Source organism: Rhinopithecus bieti, unplaced genomic scaffold (genome assembly GCF_001698545.2).
Source record: "Rhinopithecus bieti isolate Rb0 unplaced genomic scaffold, ASM169854v2 scaffold_4129, whole genome shotgun sequence".
NCBI lineage: Eukaryota > Metazoa > Chordata > Mammalia > Primates > Cercopithecidae > Rhinopithecus > Rhinopithecus bieti.
In genome coordinates, this window is record NW_016804391.1 from 449,369 (window position 1) to 462,394 (window position 13,026).

The window sequence follows — 13,026 nt, forward strand, 5'->3', positions numbered from 1 at the left end:
TTTTTGTATTTTTTAGTAGAGACGGGGTTTCACCGTGTTAGCCAGGATGGTTTCGATCTCCTGACCTCGTGATCCACCCGTCTCGGCCTCCCAAAGTGCTGGGATTACAGGCTTGAGCCCACGTGCCCGGCCTCTAGTTACATTTCTTTAGAAGATCTAGTCCTACTTCAACAATTAAGACTTATTTTTAGGGAATAAAGAGGTCCAGTCCATTCTACATCAAACTTTTAACCTCATCCATTCTCAAGCATCTTCCCTCCTTATCTTGCCCTCCCCATCCCTTAGGCCTCCAACTCAGGCCTGCTCCCTGGCATGGGGTCCTGCAATGGAGAAGGGGTGTGGCCTGCTCTTTCCTTTTTTTCCTCTACTTCCTTCCCTTTCTGGTTCTTCTGATGCCAGAAGGGAGATTAGAAGAATTAGAGGAAAAGGGACAAAAGTCGTAAGTCACCAATGCTGTTATAATTCCACTGTGGATGCCTGTGTGTAGCAGGCACTCACACCCTGGCTGTCCCAGTGGGCCTGATTATCATCTCCTTGGAGGCTGTGTGTGGACCTCAGCAGTGCCCAGTTTCCTGCAGAGGGCAGTTCTTTTAGCTGACCTCGAGTGAAGCCCCCCTTCAGGGGCCACCCACAGCCTCTTGCTTTTTGGATCCCTCCCTCCAGCAGACTGGAAGTGCACATGTCCGTGCCCTGCCAGGCAGAGAAAGCAGGGCACCTTCCTTTTTGTGGAGAATGGGGTCTCGCTATATTGCCCAGGCAGGTCTCAAACCCATGGGCTCAAGCTATCCTCCCACCTCTGCCTCCCTAAGAGCTGGGATTACAGGCATGAGCCACCATGCCCCGTCAAAAGCAGGGCACCTTATGGCTGCCTCTCTCCTGCCCTGATGAGAAGCAGATACCAGTCTCCATGCTTGTATGCCCCCATCGTCCAGGGGAGGTCTACAGAGGCATTGCAGAGGCTGAGCTCTCCCAGGAGCTCTCCCTCCACTCTGTGTTCTGGTGGCAGCCCTGGAGTGGTCTCATGAGGCAGCCCTGGAGTGGTCTCATGAGGCTCTGCACTCAGCAGGAGTCCAGTCTACAGAGACCAGGCAGGTTCCCCTTCCTGCATCACCAGTCCCTGAAGCCTGTTGGACTCCTGGAGTCTCTCACTTGACATGTGACACCCATCCTCTCCACAGACTCTCCCTCTCTGCCTGCCCATTCCAGCCACTTTTCTCTCCTTCCAGGAAATCCACATTGCCAGTCATTTTTTTTTTTTTTTTTCCAAGACAGAGTCTCGCTCTATCTCCCAGGCTAGAGTGCAGTGGCATGATCTCGGCTCACTGCAACCTCCGCCTCCCAGGTTCAAGTGATTCTCCTGCCTCAACTTCCTGAGTAGCTGGGACTACAGGCGCCTGCCACCATGCATGGCTAAATTTTGTATTTTTAGTTGAGAGAGCCATGTTGGCCAGGCTGGTCTTGAACTCCTGACCTCAAGTGATCCACCTGCCTTAGCCTCCCAAAGTGCTGGGATTATAGGTGTGAGCCACCATGCCTGGTCCATATTGCTGGTCTTTTTATATAGACAGGGTGGGATAGAGGAGTAAACATCAAGTTTTGCTCTTTTGGTGAGCTCAAAGAAGACACCCGTAGCTCCATGGGGCTCTCATTAGAACGTAAGGCAACTATTTGTCAACTATTGGCCTCAGCTCAAGTCTTTGGCCAGAAGGCCAAGACCACAGAACTAGTCCCTTTCAATGTCCTGTTCTACCATGATTGGTTTGGACAGATCCAGATTTATCCCTCAGGGGCTGGGGCAGGGCCAGGCTATTGCCCTTGCAAAAAACCCAAGTTGTGTTAGCAAGGAAGAAGGCAGAAAAAAACTGTGGGGTGGCACCCGACAGGGTTTGCCACAAACCTGTATGTCTAGGTGGAGCCAGCCACGTGAAGAACAGGGAGAAGAGTGCTTCTGACAGGGGGAACAGCTAGGGCAAAGATCAGAGATGAGGAATGAGCTTGGCTTGTCCAAGGAGCAGCAACGAGGTCTGTGTGGGCAGGCGAAGGGCTGCATAGCATGAGATCAGGAAGCAGGCAGGAGCCACATCACAAGCTAGGTAGACCATGTTAGGGAGTTTAGATTTTACACCAAATGTGGTAGAAAGCCACTGAATGGTTTGAAGCAGGGAAGGGACATGACCTGATTTATGCTTTTGCAAGATCACTCTGGCTGCCTTATAAAAACTGAAGTGTAAGGTAGCAAGAGAGGACATAGGGAGATTCATTAGGTTATAGTCCCAGTAAGAGATGATGGGGACTCTACCAGGACAGTGGAGATGGAGGAAGTGTAAGGATTTGGGATTTGCTTTGGCAGTCATTGGGTGAACACTCCATCAACACAGGAATCTTCTAGCTCCCCTGACCAGCTTATAATGCTCCTTTGGCCTGGAATGCCATCTGCACCTCCTAACAACACTTACTCACCTTCCAGGCCCAGCTGACACATTCTCTCTTTGTCCAGCCTTCTCGGCCCCACCCCTCCCTGCAGAAACACCTACTCCCTCCTTGGCTCCCACAGCGCTCTATAAGCACCTCCCTTGTGCACTTAGCACATCGTGTTGTAGTCATTTATTTACTCATCTGTCTCTTTCTCTGGATTATGAGCTTCCAGAAGTTCACTGTCTCCTTGCAGAGACCACAGGGAGACACATGTGAAACTGCTAAAACATACCAGGCAGTACATGACTAAGGGCTAAAATTAGAGGCAGGGACTGCGAGTGCTGTAGGTATCTGAGCACCGGGAGTACTGAGGTGGGCTCTGATCTCTCTTCTGACCACTCTGAGCATAAGTGCGTTTCCAGAGTTTTTCTCTTGCTCTCTCTGCTCCCTCAGCACCTAGGGTCAGTGTGACTGTAGCCCAGAAAACCTTGACTCCTTTCCCTAACACAAACACACACAAGTCAATCATTTGTGGCTTTTTACGTTCTAGCCATCCCTCTATGCCTTTTCAGAGACTGGCACATAGCTGAACTCTGTGAGTGGCTGCTGAATGAATGAATGAGTGGCCTAGCAGGTCTATCAGAGTCTGTGTAAATGGGGATAAGGGCAGGATGGTGGTGGTTCCAGAATGGGGTGTTGCAGGTGGGTGTTCTGGTAAACATGAGGAAGGGAGGCAGCTTCCTCACTTTGCCTCACCACCTCTTGGGCTCTCCTGACAGGTTTGGGAGCCATGGGCTGGGGGACCTCCCCTCACATCCGCTGTGCTAGCCTCCTGCTAGTACCCAAGATGCTGGGCAAGGAAGGCAGGCTCTTTGTCCTGGGATACGCCTTGGCTGCCATCTACGTGGGTGAGTATGTGGGGGCCAGTGAGTTAGTGACCCTGGGTGGGCCATCCAATGGGAGCCAGGCTGGGTGAAGGAGAAAAGGCAAGGGTGTCATCCCAGCTGCTCTAATTTGCTGTGTCCCTGAGGGAGCTCCTCCCCATATCTGGGCCTCCTCAGTTTATAAGAGTGAAAAAATTGGCCAGGCACAGTGGTTCATGCCCGTAATCCCAGCACTTTGGGAGGCTGAGGTGGGTGGATCTCCTGAGGTCAGGAGTTCAAGACCAGCCATGGTGAAACCCCATATCTACTAAAAATGCAAAAATTCGCCAGGTGTGTGGTGCACACCTATAATCCCAGCTATTCAGGAGGCTGAGACAAGAGAATCGCTTGAATCTGGGAGGCGGAGCCTGCAGTGAGCTGAGATCACACCATTGCACTCCAGCCTGGGTGACAGAGGGAGACTCCGTCTCAAAAAAAAAAAAAGAAAAAAAGGTGAAAAAAATCAAGAGTTGAACTAGATGACCTTTCATAGGCTTCTCGGCCCCACCACTGTATAGTTCTAGGAGATGGGCACCATGTGCAGAGGGGAGCTGAGCGGGTTTGAGAAAGTGCTGGTTACACAGGGAGGTGACCCACCAGGGCCTCTTTCTCCAGGGCCAGTGGCCAATCTGCGGCACAATCTCAACGACGTGATCGCATCGCTGGGCTGCACCGTGGAGCTGCAGATCAACAACACCCGTGCAGCTTGGCGCATCTCCACAGCCCCCTTACGGGCCGTGTTCAAGCACCTGCTGGTCAGGAATCTGCACAGGCAGGGCCTGGGGGGTCCCTCTCCCTGGAGCCAAGTTTACTTGAGCTGGGAGTTGTCACCCTGGATTTACAGTTCTCCAATGGGGATACTACTGGCATTTTTTGCAGAACTATTCCCAAACATTGCAGAATATGCCCTGGTCCTGGGACATTAAATGCCAGGAGAGCCCCTGAGCCATTGGGACATGCTCTATACACATTTCCCAATATCTGAGTGGTCAGTACTCTGGACAGCTGAACTAGAATATCTAGGAAATTTGAGGGCCTTGGCTTTGAGTAGCTGAGAAGTTTTGAAGACAAGAGGATTCAAGAGTTGGGTATTGGAGGGCTGGAGACTGGGGTTTGAGAGAATTGGAGAGCTGGAGAGTTGGGGAGATGGGGGCTGAGGGGTTTGGAAGTCGGGGCCTTCAGACGGCATAATGATCTCAGAGATTAGTGGTGAAGGGTAAGGTCTAAGGACCTGGGGAACCACTGACCAGGAAGGGTCTGGGATGGGAGGACCGAAGAAGAGCTGAGAGTCCCGGCGGTACGCAGAGCCAGGACATGTGGGATCAGACAAGACAGCTGTGGAGAGGAGGGGGTTCCCAAGGGTAATGGACAGCTGGGAATTTGAGGTGAGAGGCTGTGTTTCAGGGCCTAGGCTCCCTGCCAGCCTGGGGTGAGAGCCCAAAGCTCGGCTACTGGGGGAGGACAGGCCCTCAGGCAGCAGAAGCTCTAAAGCCTCAGCCCTCGCCCTTTCCTCCCTCCATCTCCAATCCCAGAGCAGCAAAGAATTGCTGAGAGCAGAGACTCGGAACATCTCCACCACCTTTGAGGACCTGGATGCCCAGGTGAATAGCGAGACAGGCTACACACCTGAGGATGCCGTGGACTCAGGGGAGACAGCCCAGGGCAGGGAGGCCCACCAAGCCCCAGCCTCCAGCCTCCACCTGTCAACACAGAAGATGTATGAGCTGAAGACCAAGCTGCGTTGCTCCTGTGAGGGGTATCCCTGGGGAGTGGAGGGTGGGGTGGGATGCGGGGCCAGCGTTGTGGATCAAGATGTGGGGACCTCAGACACCCCTGCTCCTTCCTACAGATGTGGTAAACCAGGCCATACTCAGCTGCCGTCGTTGGTTTGACCACAAGCATGAACAGTGCATGAAGCACATCTGGGTCCCACTCCTCACCCACCTGCTCTGCCTGCCTATGAAGTTCGAGTTCTTCTGTGGCATTGCCAAGGGTCTGCACAGTTGCAAAGGGGTGGGGAGCATCAGGGGTAGGGAGCTGAGTCCTTGGGACCCATGGTAGGTGACAAGCAGGAAAGCAACAGATGAGGAGGGTTTTGCCCTGAGGCCACAGCATCCTCAGAGCCCAGTCCATCTGCTGAATAGCTCTGTGACCCAGGGTGAGTTACAGCAAAGCTGTGAGCTGTGGCTCTTCATCTGAAAGATGGGCATGGGCAGAATAACAGTAGTTCTTGCATCAAGGGCTTTTTTTTTTTTTTTTTTTTTTTGGTGAGATGGGGTGTTTCACTCTTGTCACCCAGACTGGAGTGCAGTGGCACAATCTCAGCTCACTGCAACTTCTGCCTCCCAGGTTCAAGCGATTCTCCTGCCTCAGCCTCCCAAGTAGCTGGGATTACAGGTGGCCGCAACCACGCCCAGCTAATTTTTGTATGTTTAGTAGAGATGGGGTTTCACCATGTTGACCAAGCTGGTCTTGAACTGCTAACCTCAGGTGATCCACCCACCTCAGCCTCCCAAAGTGCTGGGATTACAGGTGTGAGCTATCGCACCCAGCCACATTAAGGGCTTTTGAGGATTTACGGGGCTAACATATGTGAAGGCGGTGGCAGAGCTGGCACACAGAGGAGCTGCTCTGTAAATGCTGGCTCTCCTTACTGATGTTTGTTATGGTTGAGGATAGGTTGACAAAAAAATGGGGGAACTCAGGCCTGGTTCCTGGAAGGCAGGATCCAAAGAGAGCAGAGAGGGGAAGACTCGGTGTTGGTATGGTAGCAAGCCATGGGCAGAGAGACAAAAAAGTAGGATGAGGAGGACCACAGAAGGACAGGCAGACCAGGCCTGCACCTGGAGGACAGGCCCAGGGAGGCCCCTGACCCCGCCCACTGTCCACCAGTGATGGAGGTTTGGTGCCGCAATCGCATCCCAGTGGAAGGCAACTTTGGGCAGACCTACGACACCCTCAACCAGTCTATTCGCGGCCTGGATGAGGAATTTTCAGCCAATATTGACTTCAAGGTAGAAGGCAAGGGCGAGGGTTGGTGGGGGGTAGATAGGGAGTGGGAGGAGGGCATTAGGGAATAGGGCTAGAGAAAGGACAAGTGAGAGAGCACAGGAAAGAGGTGACCAGGGGTGAGGAAGGGGGACAAGGAGGGGAATGTCGCTGGTGTTGAGGAGGCCCTCTGTTTCTCATCTCCACCCCCGAACACCTAAGATGGGCAGGGGAGGGGAAAGGTGGTGAGGAAGGGACAGTGCCAAACCTGTGGTTTGTACACACTTGGCCTGGGGCGGGAGCTATCAGCCAGATACGAGATGATGTCAGCTGATGTAGGTGCAGGGGAGCAAGACTGTGTCCAGGAGGGTAGTGAGCAGAAGGAAGTGACAACTCCTGGAGGTCTTGGAAGGGTCCCGGGGACACAAGTGGGGTACTGGGGGACAGATGTCATGAAGAGGTGGGACCTGGGTCCGGCGAGGCGGCCACAGGCTGAGTTTGCTCATGTGCCCTCCACCAGGAACAGAAGCAGGCTGGGGTGCTGGGACTCAACGCGAGCTGGGAGCGAGTGAGCACTGAGGTGCGGGACTACATGCACCGCCAAGAGGCCCGGCTGGAGTGGGCCCTGGGGCTGCTGCACGTGCTGCTCTCCTGCACTTTCCTGCTGGTCCTGCACACGTAAGCCATGGTCCCCACCACAGCAGCCCTCCTCTGCCCAGGACTAGAGCCCTGCCCTAAGGCAGGCTGTAAGGATGGAACCCTAGTGCCTATTCCCACCTCTGAATCTGAGTATTATTTACCTTTGTTTTTATTAAGTTCGTTTACACAGAGTTAAAGGAAATGTGGACATTTTGTCAGAAGAACATTACCCATGTTCCCACTGCCTTAAAAGGCCAACCGCCTTCATTCATCCACCTCCTTCCAGCCTTTATCCCAATACTGATTTTTTTTTTTTTTACATTTAGCTTTGACTTTTGATTTTTTCTTGCCCTTCATATTCCCCTTGGCTCTGACTTTGTGCCATTTTTATCTTTCCATTTTGCGTTCATTTTCTCCTGCCTGCTGCGTTGGCAGCGACTTTCCCTCCATTTAGAAGAAAGTCCTCAACCCCACCCAGCCCAGTGACCAGCCGGACTGCCCCGGGGCCTTGCTCTGCTCTAGCTCCCCTGCTGGTCTCTGGACCTTCTATTTCCCATCTCCACTCCTAAACACCTGAGATGGGCAGGGCTTAGGTGAGGGCTACCACAGGACTGTTGCTCTGTCTGCCCATGTGTGGGGGGCCTAGAGTAACTGCAAGTGAGTGGCTATGTGTGTATCTAGGGCCCTGTGGGAAGACAAAGATGAAGGAGCTCTATTCCTGCCCTCAATAAGCTCATGGTCACCGGACATGATGGCTCACTCCTGTAATCCCAACATTTAGGGAGGCCGAGGTGGGAGGATGGCTTGAGTTGAGGTGTTTGAGACCAGCCTGAGTAACACAGTGAGACCTCGTCTCTATAAAAAATGAACAAAATTAACTGGGTATGGGGCACATGCCTGTAGTCCCAGCTACTTGGGAGGCTGAGGCAGGAGAATCACTGGGAGGTCGAGGCCGCAGTGAGCTGTGACTGTGCCACTCCATTCTGCATTCCAGCCTGGTGTCAGAGTGACAGCTTGTATCAAAAAAAAAAAAAAAAAAAAAAAAAAGCTAATGGTCTAGTTGGGATGATGAGATACCCACAAGACAGAGATGGTTCAAGGGCCATTCTATGGATTGGCTTTTGGGATGTGTGTGGGAGCTGAGAAGGTGCCCCTAGAAGGGCCATAACTGGGCTCCAAATGGCTGCAGATGGGGAGCGATGGTCAAGGAAAGAAGGGTGTCCCTTGGGTAAGGCTTCTGGTATCCGTGGGGTGCAGAGGGCAGAGGCTGGCCTGGAGGACTGAAGTGGGCATGACCAGAACAGTCTGGAAAGCCCTGCAGGAAGACCTGGAACTGGCAGTGATGGCAAGATGGCCTCAGGAAGTCTGGAGGCAGGGAGGCCAGGCTGGGTCAGAGGTTAGGGAGCCTGGCCAGGGTAAAGCATGGCAGGAAGATGGCTTGAGGTGGAGGGGGAAGGGGAAAGGTGCAGCAAGGCTCAGAGCCAGCTTGTGGAGGGAAGGAAGGATGCACAGAGTCAAAAGGTACTTCCAGGCTTTCAAGCTGGGTGAGGTCATGCACTGAAAGGACAGCTGGCGGGAGAGCAGGCCCTGGCTCAGGAAGCCCAGGCACCGCCTCTGTGAGCCTCTCCACAAGAGGGCGCTCACAGTATGTCTTTGCACTTAACAGTAGTTTAAAAGGCAACGATGTGGATTTTTACAGGGCCCCAGAAGCAACAGGATTGAAATTAATTTTGCACGCTTTACAGAGTATATTTAATGTACTTTTACAGTTTTAAACACATTTGCAATAATTAACATTTTTTCCTTAGCAAACTGAAGCATTATGTGGGGCTTTGGGAAATACGTGGGAGATAGCTATATATGCAGGCATGCACCCATGCACACATGCACCATGCTCAAGGGTAGGCAGGGAGGGCCAGGGTGTATTGGGGAGGATAGAGATGGTGGTTTGGGATGAGTTTTGCCCCAGCACACCTCCAGGAGATATGCTGCAGGCAAAGCCAAGAGGCAAGAACTTGTGAGTCACAGTGGATTAGGTGATTCCTGAAACCTCCAGGAGTTTCCTGTCTCTGTGACTCTGCTCGATATTCATCCTGCAAGATGCATGCCTGTCCCTATCTCAGACACACACATGCAACTCCCTCCCAGACAGGCTGGCCATGCCCTCCTCTAAGCCCCCACCTCATCCTCTACTCACTTCTGCTATATCTCACCCATCGTGTAGGGGGATATCTTCCTCTACACAACTGGAAGGCAGGGACAGAGTCTTCTCCTTATTATCACCATCGCCTAGCAGGGCCTAGGACATAGATGGTGCTCAATGAATGCTGGCTGGTTGGTTGAAAGACTGTGCCTCAAGGAAGCTCATGTTTGGGGATGGATGAGGAGAACCTGGAGGAGACAGAGACATCCCCGCCCATCCACCCACAGGTCTTTCTCCTACATGGACAGCTATAACCATGACATTCGCTTTGACAACATCTACATCAGCACCTACTTCTGCCAGATCGATGACCGCAGGAAGAAGCTGGTGAGTGGGTGTGGCACTGCCCAGGGAAGCCTTGCTGCTATGTGCCCTGTGTGGGTTCATGTTCCAGGAAGGCAGAGGGGAAAGGGCAGAGGGCCCTTGGGCTTCCTAACTGTGTGGATATTTGTTTTCCAGGGCAAACGGACTCTGCTGCCACTCCGCAAAGCTGAGGAGAAAACCGTCATCTTCCCCTGCAAGCCCACCATCCAGGCCTCAGAAATGAGCAACATGGTGAGGACAGCATGGGGTGCGGGCTCCTGGGTGCAAAGACAGGCCTGAAGGTGAGGGTGGAGGGTAAAAGGCACCAGAGAGTGCTCCGTGCCCAGACAGGTGGCGCTGCCCAGCTCTGCTCCTCCTGCTCCTTGGCCAGGTGAGGGAGCTCCTGGAGACACTGCCCATTCTGCTGCTGCTGGTGGTGCTATGCGGCTTGGACTGGGCTCTCTACTCCATCTTCGACACCATCCGCCACCACTCCTTCCTGCAGTACTCCTTCCGCAGTGAGCCCATCCCCCAGACACATTCCAGGCCCAAGAGACACTCTCTGGAGAACTCCAATGCCTGCACAGGCACCCCACCCTAGTTCTTCCAACTGTGCCTCCTCCTTCTGCCTCTTTTTTTTTTGAGACAAAGAGTCTCGCTCTGTCACTCAGGCTGGAGGAGTGCAATGGCACGATCTCAGCTCACTGCAATCTCCACCTCCCAGATTCAAGCAATTCTCCTGCCTCAGCCTCTTAAGTAGCTGAGATAACAGGTATAAGCCACCACGGCCAGCTAATTTTTCTATTTTTAGTAGAGATGGAGTTTCACCATGTTGGCCAGGCTGGTCTTGAACTCCTGACCTGACCTCAAGTGATCCACCTGCCTTGGCCACCCAAAGTGCTGAGATTACAGGTGTGCACCACGGTGCCGGCCATCCTTCTGCCTCTTCTTTTCCCCTTTCTATGATTCAGCCCCTCCCTGTCCTCCTCAAGGTCATATATCAGCCCTGCAACCTGACAGCTCTTACAGCAGAGGAGGGGGGCTCTTTACCCCTTTACACTTACAACAGGGAGCAGGGAGGGGTTAGGATTCATCGAAGTGACAGAAAGACCCAGGCAGCTGAGAAGCATTTCTGTGTCTTGACCCCTCCCCGACATCTACCCCACATCCTGCCCCACCTCCTTAACACATTCCTGATTTCCCCACCTGCCCTGACTTCCCTACCCGCCTTCCTGGCTGCAGGCAGTCATAAACTGGAGGTGAAGGTCGGGGGAGACTCCATGCTAGCCCGGCTTCTTCGAAAAACCATTGGGGCCCTAAACACCTCCTCAGAGACAGTGATGGAATCAAACAACATGCGTGAGTGATGCTGAAAGTTTGGATCAGAGGAATTGAGGGCGGTGGGGCAAGGGTCAAAAGACACCAAGGTAAAGAGTTGGGGGCCTGGGCGTGGAGAGATGGGGGTTGGAGCATTTGAGCTGGGGAAATCGGAGCAGGGAACACATCTGGGTAGGCTTGAATAAGGGGAGCATGACAAGCTTGGGTCAGAGGAGTCTGGAGGCCAGGGTCTTGGGGCTAGAGGGCCCCAGCCCTCCAGAGCAGCAGTCTCCAACAGGACGTTCAGCCAAGATGGAGATTTGCAAGATCTGTGCCACATTTTGCCCAGTGGCTACAGTACTGACAGGGCAGTTCTGCAGTGAGGGGCAGGCCGGAAGAGACCAGGGGAATCAGAGGCCCCGCCTGCACCTCCCACTGGGATGGGAAGTCCAACCCAGGGCTGCCCTGCCCCTTGGCTGGTCCTGACCAGACCCCTGGTCTGCCCCTCCCCTAGCCTGCCTGCCCCAGCCTGTGGGCCTGGATGCCAGGGCCTACTGGAGAGCTGCACTACCAATTGGCCTGTTAGTGTGTCTCTGCCTGTTACAGGCTTTTGGCTACCGACTCCGGAGGGTCATCGCTGCCTTCTACTTCCCCAAGGTTTGCCCCACCCCAGACCTCTCCACCCCTACACACCTGCATGCGCGCGCGCGCACACACACACACACACACACCCCTCCCCAGCTGCACCCAGCTCCCTACCAACTCCATCTTTGGGGGATGCCTTCCTCCTCACTGTCAATATCATTGACCCCCTCCCTGCCCCCAGCGAGAGAAGAAGCGGATCCTGTTCCTCTACAATGACCTACTGAGGAAGAGAGCAGCCTTCACCAAACTCAGGAGGGCCGCTATCCTGAGACGGGCGCGACAGCAGAAGGCTCCAGTAAGTCCAGGCGTGAGTGCTGCTGCCGGCTCCTGGCTGGGTTTAAGTATAGTGGGGCAAGGGGCAGCTCCCTTCAGTCTACCCAGCACCCACCAATGGTCGCAGGCCTACTCCAGCCTCGTGAGTTCTTTTTATTTTTTGAGATGGAATCTCACTGTGTCACCCAGGCTGGAGTGCAGTGGCACAATCTCGGCTCACTGCAACCTCTGCCTCCTGGGTTCAAGCGATTCTCCTGTCTCAGCCCCCCATTCCAAAAGTAGCCAGGATTACAGGCGCACGCCACCACTCCCAGCTAATTTTTTTGTATCTTTAGTAGAGACAGGGTTTCACCATGTTGGCCAGGCTAGTCTCAAACTCCTGACCTCAGGTGATCTGCCCACCTCAGCCTTCCAAAGTGCTAGGATTACAGGCGTGAGCCACCACACCCAGCCAAGCCTGGTGAGATCTGATGCAACACATGCTGAGGGCCCCAACCATCCAGCTCCTAAGGTCAGGGCTGTGCCCGTTTCTCAACCCCAGGATTCAGCCCAGCCTAAGACACTCAGTGGACCATTAGGAAGCAGGCAGAAAAGGAGAATGAGATTTAATAGTCTGCTCAAAGAAAAGCAAGAAGGCTGCACAGAAACAGGAGGCCCAAGGCAAAACCATAGGTTCTACCAGAGGGCTGCAGACCAGCAGCTCAGTGCAGTTCAGGGGATGGGAGGAGACAGGTGGGCTGGGAGTCAGGAAGGCCTCAGGCAGGTGCACATGGTAAGGCACATGGAATCTGAGGGAGCAGACTCCAGTCCAAACTCCCTCATTACGTTGTGTCACCTTGGCCAAGGTCTTCACTGAGCCTCAGTTTCTCCCTCTGAAGAATGGCAAGACTGGAGAGATCTTAAGGCCTGCTCACTGGAGATCAGCCTAGAGTGGTGGTCAGGTGTGGGACTCCGGTGCCAGAGGGCCTAAGTGTGAATCCCAGCTCCTTCCCTCATTACTATGACACCGGTGTGACCTTGAGCACATGACTTAACTGCTGTGCCTGTTTTTGCCTTCCGTAAAATGGGGTTAACTACTCCATGTGGTTGTTGTAAGGATTAAATGAGTTGTACTCACATGGTGCTGGCACGCAGCAAGTTCCATATGTGACCCTGGGCAGTGATCACATCTCCAAGCATCAGTTTTCTCACCTGAAAAAGAGATGATAATAACACTATCTGCCTTATATGATAATTGAATTTTTTGTTTTGTTTTGTTTTCTTTTTTTTTGAGACGGAGTCTCGCTCTGTTGCCCAGGCTGGAGTGCAGTGGCCGGATCT

General features: G+C 53.4%; 1 protein-coding gene and 1 long non-coding RNA gene across 5 annotated transcripts in view; one reads left to right on the forward strand and one right to left on the reverse strand.

The window, feature by feature from the left end:
- Window positions 1–13,026, forward strand: part of DCST1 (DC-STAMP domain containing 1) — a 21,681-nt gene that overhangs the window by 6,414 nt on the left and 2,241 nt on the right. For 2 of the 4 annotated variants that reach the window (XM_017867760.1, XM_017867762.1), the window contains 12 exons: window positions 3,195–3,323; window positions 3,954–4,093; window positions 4,871–5,087; window positions 5,188–5,331; window positions 6,231–6,352; window positions 6,847–7,004; window positions 9,396–9,495; window positions 9,628–9,723; window positions 9,863–9,989; window positions 10,714–10,830; window positions 11,303–11,445; window positions 11,615–11,728. In XM_017867760.1, the coding sequence (XP_017723249.1) occupies window positions 3,195–3,323; window positions 3,954–4,093; window positions 4,871–5,087; window positions 5,188–5,331; window positions 6,231–6,352; window positions 6,847–7,004; window positions 9,396–9,495; window positions 9,628–9,723; window positions 9,863–9,989; window positions 10,714–10,830; window positions 11,303–11,445; window positions 11,615–11,728 (1,607 nt within the window). Of the gene's footprint in view, window positions 1–3,194; window positions 3,324–3,953; window positions 4,094–4,870; window positions 5,088–5,187; window positions 5,332–6,230; window positions 6,353–6,846; window positions 7,005–9,395; window positions 9,496–9,627; window positions 9,724–9,822; window positions 9,990–10,713; window positions 10,831–11,302; window positions 11,446–11,614; window positions 11,729–13,026 lie in introns of all 4 variants that reach the window. The other 2 variants (XR_001884609.1, XM_017867761.1) reach the window with 2 other exon arrangements.
- LOC108526827 (uncharacterized) overlaps window positions 8,699–13,026 on the reverse strand; it is a 6,801-nt gene continuing 2,473 nt past the window's right edge. Inside the window, exons 2-4 of the long non-coding RNA XR_001884610.1 lie at window positions 12,824–12,897; window positions 9,463–9,749; window positions 8,699–9,356 (exon numbers count right to left, since the gene is read on the reverse strand). This is a non-coding gene — a long non-coding RNA (uncharacterized LOC108526827). The remainder of the gene's footprint in view (window positions 9,357–9,462; window positions 9,750–12,823; window positions 12,898–13,026) is intronic.